At 37.2% G+C, this 13,478-nt stretch overlaps 1 protein-coding gene and 1 non-coding gene across 2 annotated transcripts; one reads left to right on the top strand and one right to left on the bottom strand.

Annotated features, from left to right (window-relative positions):
* The first annotated feature begins 2,271 nt into the window (after nt 1–2,271).
* Nucleotides 2,272–3,522, top strand: LOC110897891 (protein LURP-one-related 17). Its single transcript, XM_022144626.2, has 2 exons — nt 2,272–2,671; nt 3,034–3,522. Exons 1-2 carry the CDS (start codon nt 2,369–2,371, stop codon nt 3,394–3,396), a joined length of 666 nt encoding a protein of 221 aa, XP_022000318.1. The 5' UTR covers nt 2,272–2,368; the 3' UTR covers nt 3,397–3,522.
* An 8,960-nt stretch (nt 3,523–12,482) lies between these two features.
* LOC118486065 lies at nt 12,483–12,589 on the bottom strand. The gene has a single exon (XR_004877921.1). It is a non-coding gene; the product is annotated as a small nucleolar RNA R71 (small nucleolar RNA).
* Nucleotides 12,590–13,478: the final 889 nt, after the last annotated feature.

Genomic DNA, 13,478 nt, shown 5'->3' with positions numbered 1-13,478 from the left:
GTGGAAAGAGAGGCCTCTTTAATGTGCTGTTAATAAGGAAAATTACATTAAATTAATAGTTTATAAATCCATGTATTACACGATTTTGATGATAGAAATTATATAGTTATATAATGTTTATAGTTGGTTTGACCGTCCGTTGTTTTTTTTCGGGCTGGTCGTTTTTAATGAAGTTCTCGTTTCAAAAAAAAAGTTATATAATGTTTACACAACTTTAAATAACTGAATTAATTTTTTACTGCATACAATTATTTAAAAAAATGAAAGTACAATCACACAAATCTCTAAATAGTTTTTAGAGATAACCTTAAGCTATTGGTACTTGATATGAATGGTCAAATTACGAACAAAATGACAAATATCGTGTACAAAGAAGTATTTAGATATTTGTGTAAATGTGCTTTCATTTTATATTGTTGTATGTTATAAAATAATTTAGTTACAAAAATTTTTGTAAGGAGTATAAGATTACATAATTTATATTCTCAAACTCGTGTTATACACGAGTTTACAAGCTAATACATTGACTGTTATGAAAAATTATATTTAAGTATACATCAATCAATATATACGTTATATATCCAGATATAAATATCTTCTTGGAACACTTTAGAGTTAAAATTGCCATGGAATTGGACTTGATCTTGTGATTTTGCCCTTCAAAAAAAAAAAAAAAAAAAAAAAAAGAAGCCTAACACGCCAACCTAAAAAGAGAAATGGTATCATTTGGGCTACATATTTGCGGAACAATTTTTTTTGGTTTTGAATAAGAGTAAAATTTGTCGTTAAAGAAAGAGCTAGGTTTTCCGTTCTTTGATATTGTTCATGATGTCTAAACAGAAGACATGGTGCTGCTCAATGGCACAAATGCGGCCGACGATCAATGGTAGAGAGTGCCAATTTGAGAGAGAACAACCAATAGAGAAGAGAGAGTGAATGTAAGTTATAAAAGAAGTAATAAGGAGAGTTGTACAAGTGATTGGTTGTTGAAGAATTAAAACTTAAATGACATGAGATAATCAAAAGACAGAAACCCGTTTTATTCTTTTAACCTTTTTTTTAAACAATGAACACATATATTCCTTTAGAAATTCTTTTTTACTCGCATTTCAATTATTTCATTTCCTAGATAGAAAATTTATACAAGAATGGTAGGTAAACAGGTAACAAACTGTGCTGTAATCTCCTTTTGAATAGCAAATCCAAGTCTACGAAAATAAAACTTTGGTTCCTTGACGTTGAGAAATTGCTGTGCACGACCCTCTGAACTCTGTAAAAAAAAAAACCAACAGCTTCAGGAGTAAGTGAACCAAATATATCAAAGACAAAGGGAATGAAGACATGTTGATTCTCAGCACAAGCTTTTTCATGCTTATTCTGCCTTCAACACAACCTGATCAGTCACAAAACGGTTTTCCCTGAGTCCAATAAGAGGGGATACTCCGGTAAGGTCCAAACAAACGTGTTTCCCTCCTACCCAACCGAAAACAAGAACATCCGCCGGCCGCGAGTGGACCTCCCTTCAAGTGGGTATGTCAGGAAATATACAGAGACCTTTTTTTTTTTTTTTTAGCAGAGATTACATCCCGCTTGATGACATCACATATATAGGACATCTCTGACCAAGTCATGTCGGTATTTAATGTCCGGTAGCTCCCTACAGTGGACCGCATGTTTCCCAAAGTTATCCAAACAAACCTTACGGCAAACTGGACAAGGCTCATCGATTGGGAACAACGAGATCATTAACCGATATTTAAGGATGACTTGATACTCCACCGCCGACATGTGTCGTCCTAGCCTTTCAATGAGGATAACAGTTAAGAAGTCTTGAGCATAAGGACCTCAAAGACAATCTAACACTGCTTTTTAGCGAAGAGATAAATACAACTTCCCTCTCAAATTTAGAATTTACTCCTACAATTTATCAACTACTTTGTGAGACACGTTGAGACTCAAACGTGAATCACTTTTTTCAGATACACATTGGTAACAAATTTTATGGAATGACCATTATGGGTAATTATTTAAGTTAAATTATTGTTTTAATAATCTATTAGACCAAAATGGATATTTAATGTGATTTTCCCTTTTTAATTATTGATTTTATACATTGCCACGCATATCAAATGTCCCATTCATTCATTCAATGCAATTGAACAAACAAACTCATTTGACATATGTGTGTAATTTTGGTCAAAAAGGGAATACCATGTGATGGATGGTACCATACTCTCCCATGCCACATCCCCACAACGTAAACAAAATTACAATAAAGCCCCTCATACTTCATTCCAGCCACCATCATCATAAATATCTCTTCATGCCTTCACACATACTCTAGAGAGAGAAAAAGAGAAAGAAAAACATGCTACGATTCTTAAAATCTTTGTCGAGGACAGTGCATGAAAATCAAGAACCATCAAATGGTGGTGATGATGGCAGCTATGAGGCCCATGATGGTGATGGTAATGGTAGTGATGGTGGTGGTGAGCCAAGTAGTTTAACTGTATGGAGGAAGTCATTGTTTGTAGGGTGTAGTGGGTTCACGGTGATAAACTCCTTTGGTGACTTGGTGTATCGAGTTGATAATTACGGTTCCCGCAGGCGACAAGAGCTTGTTCTCATGGATGCTTCCGGCAAACCCATCCTTACTGTTTCTCGTAGCAAGGTGCGCAGTGTATTTCTTTCTGGTTAAAATCACTAAACTTTTTGATTTTGTACTCAAGTGATTAAAAACACAGAAACTTAAAAAGTAATTTACTCTTCTGTTTATTTTCTTGTTTCAGCTCCACGTCATATTATCTCCTTGATAGTACGTCCAGGAATTGAAACTGCATTTGTTTTGTTGTTATTAATAAATATCTAGTCATATAAGCATCATCAACTATTTGTAAATAGTAAAAGTCAAAAGTGTGACAAATGTACAAACAATTTTACCAACTTAACATAAGGTAAATATTAGGACCGACAACTATATGTTGATACCTTTACAACATGTTTCTTATACTTGTGACATATTTTTGTAACTAGAAACTCAAGATGGTCGATAACTGGCTAGTGTTCGAAGGAGAATTATCATCGAAGGAGCAAAAACCAATATGTCGTGCAAGAAAAAATGTTAATATCTTTTGGCCAAAGGTAAAGAGCCTAGCTAGGGTTTATAAAGAACCATATGATGAGAAGAACATGTATATGATTGAAGGGTCATACATGAACCGATCATGTAAGGTTCTTGACAAGTCGAGAAATGTAGTGGCGGAGATTCGAAGGAAAGAAACGGTCACAAAGGGCGTTTCGTTTGGGCTCGAGGTTTTTGACTTGATTATAAACCAAGGGTTCAATTCTGGTTTAGCAATGGCAATAATTTTGTTGTTAGATCAAATGTTTCTTTAGGCATTGTAACATGATCACAATAGTGTATTACGACTGAGATTTTGAGCAGAATCCGAGTAATCACAACGATTGTGATGTATCATACATGTATGTTCATGTGCTTATATATACATTTCTTTGTGTGCATGTAAATGTATGCGAAATAAGTACTCATTCCATATAAATTACAGCACAATGATTAATTAAATCTTTTAATAAACATATCAAATTAAATCACTTTCATAATTTTATAATGTTAATCATATTATTAAATAGGAATTTCAGCATATGTTGCATTATCACTGTGTCGGAACTCTTGAAAATGGAAAGCCAACCAGGTTGAAAACTAAGGTGTTTGGTGCAATATGTATAAACTGGTTTCCTATCATGAAAATTCCAATAGTCGTTGAATGATTTGTTGTTAGATATTTGAAGTGATGTAGAACCGTTAGAAGAAAAACAATTATGAGAAAACACGTGGACCTACGTCCGTAATACCAATTTGAACTACTTAAATAAAAAACAACACTTAGTTTGGTATTTTATAACAGAGTGCCACATCATCTTATTAAATATGAGTTAAATGTCAAAAGCTTCTAATTGTAAGAAGTGTAAGAGGCCTTTATAATATAGAGTGACAAGTGTTCAAAAACCAAAAACCTAAACCCATTACACCATCACCCATTACACCATGGTGGGTGATGGTGGAGCATTTAGATTTTTGGGTGGTGCTGGGTGTTTAGGGTTTTTTTTTTTTTTCTTTTTGTAGTGGGTTTTTTTAGAAACCTTTATACATTTCTTATTTTTAAGAAGGTTTTGTATTTGATCCTCATCCTATTGAACATATATCAAGATTTTTTTGTAGTTTGTCCATTAGAAGACGTGTTGGTATCTAAAAATATAAACTACAAAGTACAAAATACAAAACTTTCACTGACATGATACTGAAAGTGGGTCTCGTCAATAATCCAGGTGATACTCCGTTAAAAAACATGGTGTGGTAATGCTTTCCCGATAGATAACCAACGAACTTAACAGTGCAAACATGACAAATTTTGAATCCCTTTATGAAGAGCACCAATTGTAATCATGGATTCATTCACTACTTACAAACTTTTCTTTGATAATATTAAAAAACGAGTTGGCGCAACCCGTGCGCTGCGACGGAATGTTATATGTCAAAGTGTTCCCAAGAAGAAAGAAGAGGGACAATTCATTGTGACCATATTTATTTGCTCTCTAACAAAACTCTTAAGATGACCCATTGCCTTGAAACTGAACATCTGAGGATCTAAATCCAATGTATAATATTTGTTCATTTTACCTCATAATAGACAAAACTATCTTCAAGATCATTTTGCCATTGGCTAACAACACTTAGAATTATAAGATTACACAGATCATCAAAACTCAATCTCGTACCATCAGAAATTGGAACAAAGATTTCCATATAAGTTACCCACACACAAAACCCTTGTGAAATACAAATCATATTGTAGTATGTTAAGTATGTGTTAATTAAAGAATATAATCACAATCCAAAACCATGCATATAATAACAATGTTCAGATGCATAATCAAAAAAAAAAAAAAAAAAAAAAAGAAAAAAACAACACACACATATGTTTCTTCAAAAGCCACATCTTTATTTTTCATAACAGGAGGAATAATCAAGCATGTTAAACATAAATTTAGATAATATGTTACACGGATTTAAAACTGATCCAAAAAGTAATTAACAAACCGTTAATAATCAATATGCATTCAAACCTTCTATTGAAAAAGAGTGATGGTAGGCCGAAAAACGGATGAAAAAAATCGATAGTACAGACATCTCAAATGGATTAAAACCCATAAAACAAATGTCGAAAAAACATGTTACGAATGCGCAAACAAAGGATAATATAACCAATAAAATAAAAAATTAACGAACATAACGATTTATTTAAATTTTGAAGTAATATTCTGGATCGGATCAGAAAGTATAATCCGGAACTGATCGATCAAAAAACTATGAACAAATAATTTATGGGTTTTACTATATCAAAAGATTTTGTTTTCTGGGTTATACTGTATCAAAGATTTTGTTGATATATTTGTTTAAGAATCATTTGGTTGAAGCAATTGATAAGAATTTGAAAGTTACAGGTGACGTTAAAAAATAAGGGTTATGATAAAGTGGCGACAGAAAGGAAAAAGTGTTATGATAAAACAGAAAGGAATGGAAAAAAAAGGTGTGTATTAGACTCGAACCAGCGTCGCATGCGATATGTACAGACGTGACTACCAAGTCAACATTTTTTTGTGGTTTGTATTATTTTCATTCCTTTTCTTTAGTGCAAACAATTTAGTGGTGTCGTTTCTTAAGCGTTGCCTCTTTTCATCTTAGACAGAAACCCTTATTTGGCAATTATCTTTTCCATCAATAACCTCTATCAAATGGACGTGACTTTAAATAAACAATGTGTAACCTTCCATCAATAACTTTCTCTAATGGACGTGACGTTTAAACAAAGGAGACGTAACCTTTCCATCAATAAACTTTTCTAATGGATGCGACTTTTAAACAAAAGAGGTGTAACCTTTCCATCAATAACGTTTCTAATGGACGCGACTTTTAAACAAAAGAGACGTAAACTAAGTTGCTTTTTGTAGGGTTATATGATGGGAAATTGCGACCAAAATTTACGAGGGGAAAAATGTTCGCAAAATTTGTGACCAAAATCATAATGGTCACAACTTAATGACCAACGCAGATTCGGTCAGAAAACAGTCACAAATTTTGTGACTGACATTTTTCGGTTGCAAAAATAATTAACCAAAACTTTATTTTACAAAGCAGTCGACACGGCCGCAGATATGTGAAAGATTATAAAATAACAACAAAGGCAGAGAAACGGTCGCAAGCAAAATTTGTGATCGTTTAGGACGGTCGGAAAAACAAAATAAAAAAACTAATGGTTTAAAATGTAAATTTACCTACCGGATGCAAATTACGACTGTTCTTTTCGGTCAAAAAATGAAACTAAAAAATAATAATTTAAAAGTTATATTTAAACACGATCCCAAATAGGTTGCAAGAATAGTAAAAATAATAAAATACAGTAAAAAATGTTGGCTGTAAATGTGGAGAAATAAAAAATATAAATAAAAATACATCTTATTATTTGTGATCAAGTATGGTCAAATGATGCTTAGTTATGGTCATTTTAGTCACATTTTAGAACCGTTTTAAGATAAACAATTAGGAGAAACACGTGTACCTAAGTCCGTATTAATACCAATTTGAACTACTTCCTTAGATAACAACACTTCATTTGGGATTTTATTACAGAGTGCCACATCTTGTTAATAATGAAGGTAAGGTGGAAGTTGGCTACAAAGTCTATTTTTTTTTACAAAGTGTATAAAGTCATACAACACCACAATTTCAGACATAAAATACACTCAAAACCCACAAATAACAAAGTGGAGATTACTAAAACGCCATAATTGAAGAGTTTTGTGTTGTGTTTCGGATGATAAGCCTTTGATTTTCGAATAACTAACATTAATGTGTTTTATGTTGATTATCATGTTGTGTTTTATATTCATAGTTCTACAATGGTGTGTGTGAAGTTTTTTGTGGACTGTTAGGGTTTGGATATTGTGTTTTAGTAATCTTCACTCTGTTATTTGTGGGTTTTGAGTGTGTTTTATGTCTGAAATTGTGGTGTTTTATGACTTTGTACACTTTGTAGGAAAAATGGACTTTGTAGCCGAACCCCACCCGAGGTAAATAATGGATATATCAAGATGTTTTGAAGTTTTTTTTCTCCGAAAATTTTCGAAAATATGTAGGCCTTGTGCGAAGATAAAATACGAGCTTCTAAAATATAAACTTTTTAAAAGAATATACAAAAAAGTTTTAAATATATGAAAATGAATTAAAAAAATTGTGGAATCACTTGCATGTTGCGGCGGACTGCTTTTTTAAGTGAAAACGTAGATAAAATGCACATCACACGCGTATTTGGGCGATGAAACGTAGAAAGAAAACACGTTTTAAGGGTAAATTAAGAAAATGTGGAATAGTTACGTTGTAACTTTAAAAATCATTATTTACGATCATGTAAAACCATCGTAACCTATCCAAATTTATTTAGAAAATACATAGAGTTGAAAGAGAAAAAAACAAAATAAGATTTTTTTTTCATAAAAAAATGGAACAGACAAAACTAATTGTAGATTGAATAATATTTTAAGAAATTAACATAAATAAGCATTTTTAAACTAGATTTGAGAAGTAACTACTATTCCCATTTTGATTTAAGGATTTTGGGTATATTTTAACCTAACTTAACTCCACCTAAGTGACACATCAACTTTTTTTTTTCTCATTTCACTTTGTCTCACTCTAAGGAAATGATCTAACATGTTAACACATAACTCATTTAATGCACTTTAACATTGGGTTTTTGTCTAAAAAAAATAATAATTAATTTAATCTCTTAACATTGGGTTAACATGTTAACACATAACTCATTTAATGCACTTTAACACAAGGAGGGAGTGGTTTGCAATGTTAGTTAACATGCCATGTCATTGTTAACACTCTAGATGTTAGATGTACATCCATGGCCTAATGTAATACAAAACTAGTCAATTAATGTCATTTGCATTTAATGCATAGGTAACAAACATAAAGAAAAAAAAACAACTAAAAATGAAGCTAACAAGATTAGATCACAAGACCTACTTGCTAAATAAAGTGACATAGGAATCACTAAATCATGTGCCTCATCTACAATGTAACTTTATTAAAAAATTTTTTTTTTTTGGGCCTAGGCCCTGAGCCGTCACCTACCCTGCACCCCCTCCGGACCGCCCCTAAAGCCGTGTTAGTATGTAAATATGCAAACTACAAAGTACCAAACTTTTAGCGACGTACTCATAAGACAGTGAAAGCGGGTCTCGTCGGTAATTGCTTGGTGATCTATCATTAGATAACATGGTGTGGGTAATGCTTTTCCACGATAGAACAGTGACATGCCTTTCAGGTGTACAGTACACGGTATATATATATTGACGACGGGGGTAGCCCAAGGATAAACAAAATGATTAATATGCAAAGAGCTTAAAAGGTTGAAAGGTTCATCGGATGAAAAGCTGTAAAATGAGGAAATCGAGAAACAGTAATCAGTCATCAGTCATGTCTAGAAACTCGTCCCACCAACTCATGCTCACCAACTCACAAAGTCAGAGCAGGTCTGCACAAGCACACTCTATTAACCAGGGGTCCAAAGCCTTCAACCCCAAAAGGGGAAACCCTCCATATGCAAACAGGTCTCGCTAGTATAGTTTATGCCACTTCAGGAGGAGTCTTCCACTATAAGAGGACAGCTCCTGAACACTTCAAAGACATTCCGAAAGCACAGAGATTCCTTAATCTCTAGTCATTCAAAGAGTTCTTTGTCACTTCCAAATAACTCTTCATTACTTCCATCCTATTTGCTTTCTTTTCTGGATTCGAGCTGGCCTCGGAGAAAGAACCTCAAAGCAAATAACAAGAACATACTAGTGAACCTCCTTCCACGTTTTGCAAACGTGGAGGGACCCCGCGACCTGCGTTAGGCAAAACTGAACCCTTCAGCCCTTTTGCCTAACCAGCTTAGCTACCATCCTTGGTCCCGTGTTTGTTGCATCAACAAGTTGGCGCCCACCGTGGGGCTACGCCGCTGTTTCTCCTGAAAAGAGACCTGGTACGTGTAACTCCCTTCATTCAAAACCACCATGTCAGAAAGTGGATCTCCGGGAGAGGTAAACCAGATCCCTAACACCTCTACCCCGGGAAGTGGTCAAGCTCACACAACAATAACAACGCTTTTTCAACTCCGGGGAGTACACCCGAGTTTCTTACCTTTAACACACCAACCCCATCCAGATCGGGAGCTCCGTCTCCCAACGTTGGTGTGTCAGACACTCCGACACGTGTTGAACTTACCCCCGAGGGGGTCGCTAATAACTTCCTTGAGCTAAGATCACTTCTTAACCAACATGTGAACAGAGAAAGGGAAAAAGGGGTAAGGATTCGTCTAGATTACGACGAACCTGAGCCAACGTTGTCTCCTGGGCCACCTCTACCGCCCTTCGTCACAAGAGGTGAGGCCGGTCCCAGCAACCCTTCAAACCTTCACCCTTATCTGTCCACTATGACAAACCCCACTGTTCATCCTATTCTCTCTTCCCAACCAACTGTTAGTGGTACTCCTCTGGGACACGAGTTAACACTCGACCAACTCCTACAATCCCCGGTGACCAGTTGTCCCACTTCTCTAACTACCACGTGGGAGCAAGCCCTGTCCGTGCTCCCTTTAGCACGAAGTGCTGTTGCCAGCACCCCTCTTGGGGTAAGTTGCTCAGTTGGTCCGGGAAGCCTTCAAGGTTTCAATTTCATACCCAACATGATGTCTCAGATGATGGCCAACTTCCCCTGGCAACACTTTATCAATCAAGTGCTTGCCACCCAGGGAAATGATGTGTGTAAAATGCAACATATAAAACACATCAATTAAGGCATAAAACTAACCCTTTTTAAGTACTAATGTTGGAAAAAGAGTGTTTTTGTCTTCCCTTTGTATTTTCAGGATGAAATGAGCTCAAAATCACAAAAGAAGCAAAAAGACCACTAATTCTACCATAAATACAAGAAAAGGAACAAAAGTAGACTGCCCGGACCCTCAACGGCACCTCCCAAAGCAAAAAGGAAGAAACAGAGTCTGAACACGCCCCGTGTCCAGCGAACACGGGGGCGTGCCCAGGAAGCAGCAGAAAAGACAAACCAGTAGAAGCTTCCATTGCCCACCACGGGGCCGTGTCCAGCGAACACGGGGGCGTGGTGAAAGTACAGCAGGCGCATTAATTGTAATTCGCAATTACAATTAATGAGGAGAGAGAGTGTCAGGCGGGCACGGGGCCGTGTCCAGCGGACACGGGGCCGTGTCCAGCCTTCTGTTCAGCCTATAAATAGAGGAGCTTGGCTTCATTCTCTCTCATCCCTTGGCACACCACCTCTCTCACACTTCATCCACCACCCACCACCACCATAACACCATCATCCACCACCATCATCCATTGTCCATCATAGAGTGTGTGAGTCGTCTCGGGATCCAAGATTGATCGTAAGAGTTCTTGACAATCAAGGCCATGTTTGCCTAAGTCTCTTACATCACTTGGTGAAGACAAGTGTTTAGTATAATACTTTTTATTTTTAATCTTTTGCACTTTTTATTTGGTTTTGTATTAATGACTTTAATAACTAGTTACTTATGTTGAAGGTGATCTTTCCTTATCGTTTGTCCGTGGTGTCTTGGCGTTATTTTACTGTCTATATAAAATAAAAGATTTTCACCATTCATATCTCCACGGTCCATATGGAGGTATGTTGGCTACCTGGTCGGGGGTTAAGGGAACGGTTTGGTAAGGGTCTTGCCCATGTTCAGCGTTTAGAGGTCCTGCTTGGGAGTTGGGACCTGGGTCAAATTTAGTAGGATCTCCTTCAATGCCCATAGGTATTGGATGGCGGGGATCCAAACTCTTTGACCCCCTCATAAGTTAACTACTATTAATACTATAACCCGGTTATTTAGGACTGTATCCCTGCTGACTCAGACTACTTAGCCGAGGGTAACGTCACCGCCAGAAGCGGGGCCTACCATAATTTGCATTAATAACTTAATTCATTATCTTTCAATAATCCGACCCTTTAGGATTGTATCCTTGCTGACTCAAACTACTGGGTTGAGGGTAACGTCACCTTCAAAAGAGGGGCCTACTACAATAACTAAGATAATCTCTTAAACAAGTGCAAAAGTGCGAAAATAATCAAAGGTTATACTAATACACGTGTCGGATCCAAGTGATTCATCTTGTCTATCTGTTTTTATTTTATTTTTATTTTCAGCATTTAGTTAGTTTTTATTTTTCTTAGTTTAAAACATTTTTCTAACTTTTTGATTTAATTAGACGTTGAGGATAAACCGGTATTAAAAGCTCTTGTGTCCTTGGACGACCTCGGTATCTTACCAACACTATACTACGTCCACGATGGGTGCACTTGCCCATATGTGTGTTTAGTGTTAGTGAGTATCGTGTTTTATAAATTTAAAACTTGGCTAAAAGTGTAAAAAGGGCTTAAATACTCATCTAATTTATATTACACCTAACGCACATCAAGTTTTTGGCGCCGCTGCCAGGGACACAAGGATTTTAAGAAAGTTAGGAATCAACGGCCTAATCATATTTTTATTTTTCTTTAATTTTTTTAGGATTTTTTCTTAGATTTTTAGCTTCTGCAGAGCTCAGCACGGGGCCGTGCCTGGTCGGACACGGGCCGTGCTCAGCAAAGTTACTGGCAGTTTTTGTTTTTCAAGTTACAGAAGGCTGACCACGGGGCCGTGCCGGTGCAACACGGGGCCGTGTCCAACTTCCAGTAACTGGGATCTGGAAAACAATCACTGTATTTCCGACCACGGGGCCGTGTTCGCTCAACACGGGGCCGTGGTGAACCTTCTGACCGACATTCTTTTTTGTTTTTATTGCAGGACTTGGAACCCGACACCATCCTCACGTAGTGTATGAGCTCCAGTTCCAATAAAGACATAAAAGAACCGCTAGAAGAACCCGAACGCTTTCTCAGAAAAAGGTTAAAAGCCAAAAACCAAGAGAAGGTTTCGGGTGATCCACCCCCAATGGCGGACCAACGTACCCTTATGGATTATCTACGGCCCACCGTAGGTAATCTAGGCGCCGCTATCAATGCTCCGAATGTCGAAGCCAATAACTTCGAGCTTCGACCGCATTTGATACAAATGCTCCAAAACTCCGCAACCTTCCACGGGCTTGCGGACGAGGATCCTCATCTACATATAACTAATTTCTTAGAAATATGTGATACCTTTCGGATCAATGGAGCATCAAACGACGCCATACGCCTCCGTATGTTTCCGTTCTCACTAAAAGACCGAGCGAAAGCTTGGCTCAACACCCTCCCAGCTGGATCGGTAAACACCTGGGATGAACTAGCCCAAAAGTTTCTATATAAGTATTTCCCTCCTTCTAAAACTGCTAAATTAATGGCTGAAATTAACACATACTCACAAGAGGACGGGGAATCCTTATATGAAACATGGGAAAGGTTCAAGGAGCTATTACGCAAGTGTCCCCATCATGGCCTCGCGATATGGCAACAAGTATCCACTTTCTACAATGGATTGTTGCCACACACTAGGCAGACACTTGATTCTAGCTCCGGGGGACTTTTAGGTAATCGACGCCCACACGAAATATATAATCAGATTGAGGAAATTGCTCAAACCAATTTTCAATGGCACACTCCCCGGGGAAATAAGTCTATCGCCCCGGGCGCCCATAAGGTCGACGAAAGCACCTCTTTACAAGCCCAAATCGAGGCCCTTTCTTCAAAAATAAAAAAAATTAGAAATGACAAAAACAGTCTCGGTTATGGCTTGTGAAGGGTGTGGTGGGTCACATGAAAATTGGAGTTGCATGAAAGAAACGGACGATCAACAAGAAATGGTAAACTACATTGATAATAGACCTAGGCCGTCGGGTCCTCCAACGGGAACTTACAACCAAGGATGGCGAAACCACCCAAACCTTGGTTGGAGGGAAACCGGCAATAGTAGTAACCAACAAACCCAACGAACAAACTTTCAGCAATCAAGAAATGAGTCACAAAATTTCACTCAACAACAAGGTGGACGAGAAAGGCTCGAAGATACTATATCTCGCCTCGTCTCCGACACTGAAAAGAAAAACTCGGAAAGATTTCTACAATTAGAATCTAATTTTAGGAATCAACAAGCTAGCATTCAAAACATAGAAAAACAAATAAATCAACTAGCACAAAATTTTTCCGAGAGACCACAAGGCGCATTACCTAGCAATACCGAAACAAACCCAAAAGCGCAAGTTCACCTCATCACACTACGAAACCGCACCGTAGGGCCTGCAGAAGTACCTCCACCAACGGAAGAAACAATGCCAACACATCTGCAGGAAAAGAACTCTCCCCCATCACCAGAGCCTACCAAGGCTCCTCG

This window comes from Helianthus annuus, chromosome 13 (assembly GCF_002127325.2).
Source record: "Helianthus annuus cultivar XRQ/B chromosome 13, HanXRQr2.0-SUNRISE, whole genome shotgun sequence".
Lineage (NCBI taxonomy): Eukaryota > Viridiplantae > Streptophyta > Magnoliopsida > Asterales > Asteraceae > Helianthus > Helianthus annuus.
The sequence above is the reverse complement of the archived record's forward strand: the minus strand, read 5'-3'. Positions and strand labels throughout refer to the sequence as shown.

Coding starts and splice junctions, on each gene's coding strand:
- LOC110897891 (XM_022144626.2), top strand. CDS start 2,369: ATGCTACGATTCTTAAAATCTTTGTCGAGGACAGTGCATGAAAATCAA. Junction 2,672..3,033: donor TTACTGTTTCTCGTAGCAAG/GTGCGCAGTGTA, acceptor TTTTGTAACTAG/AAACTCAAGATGGTCGATAA.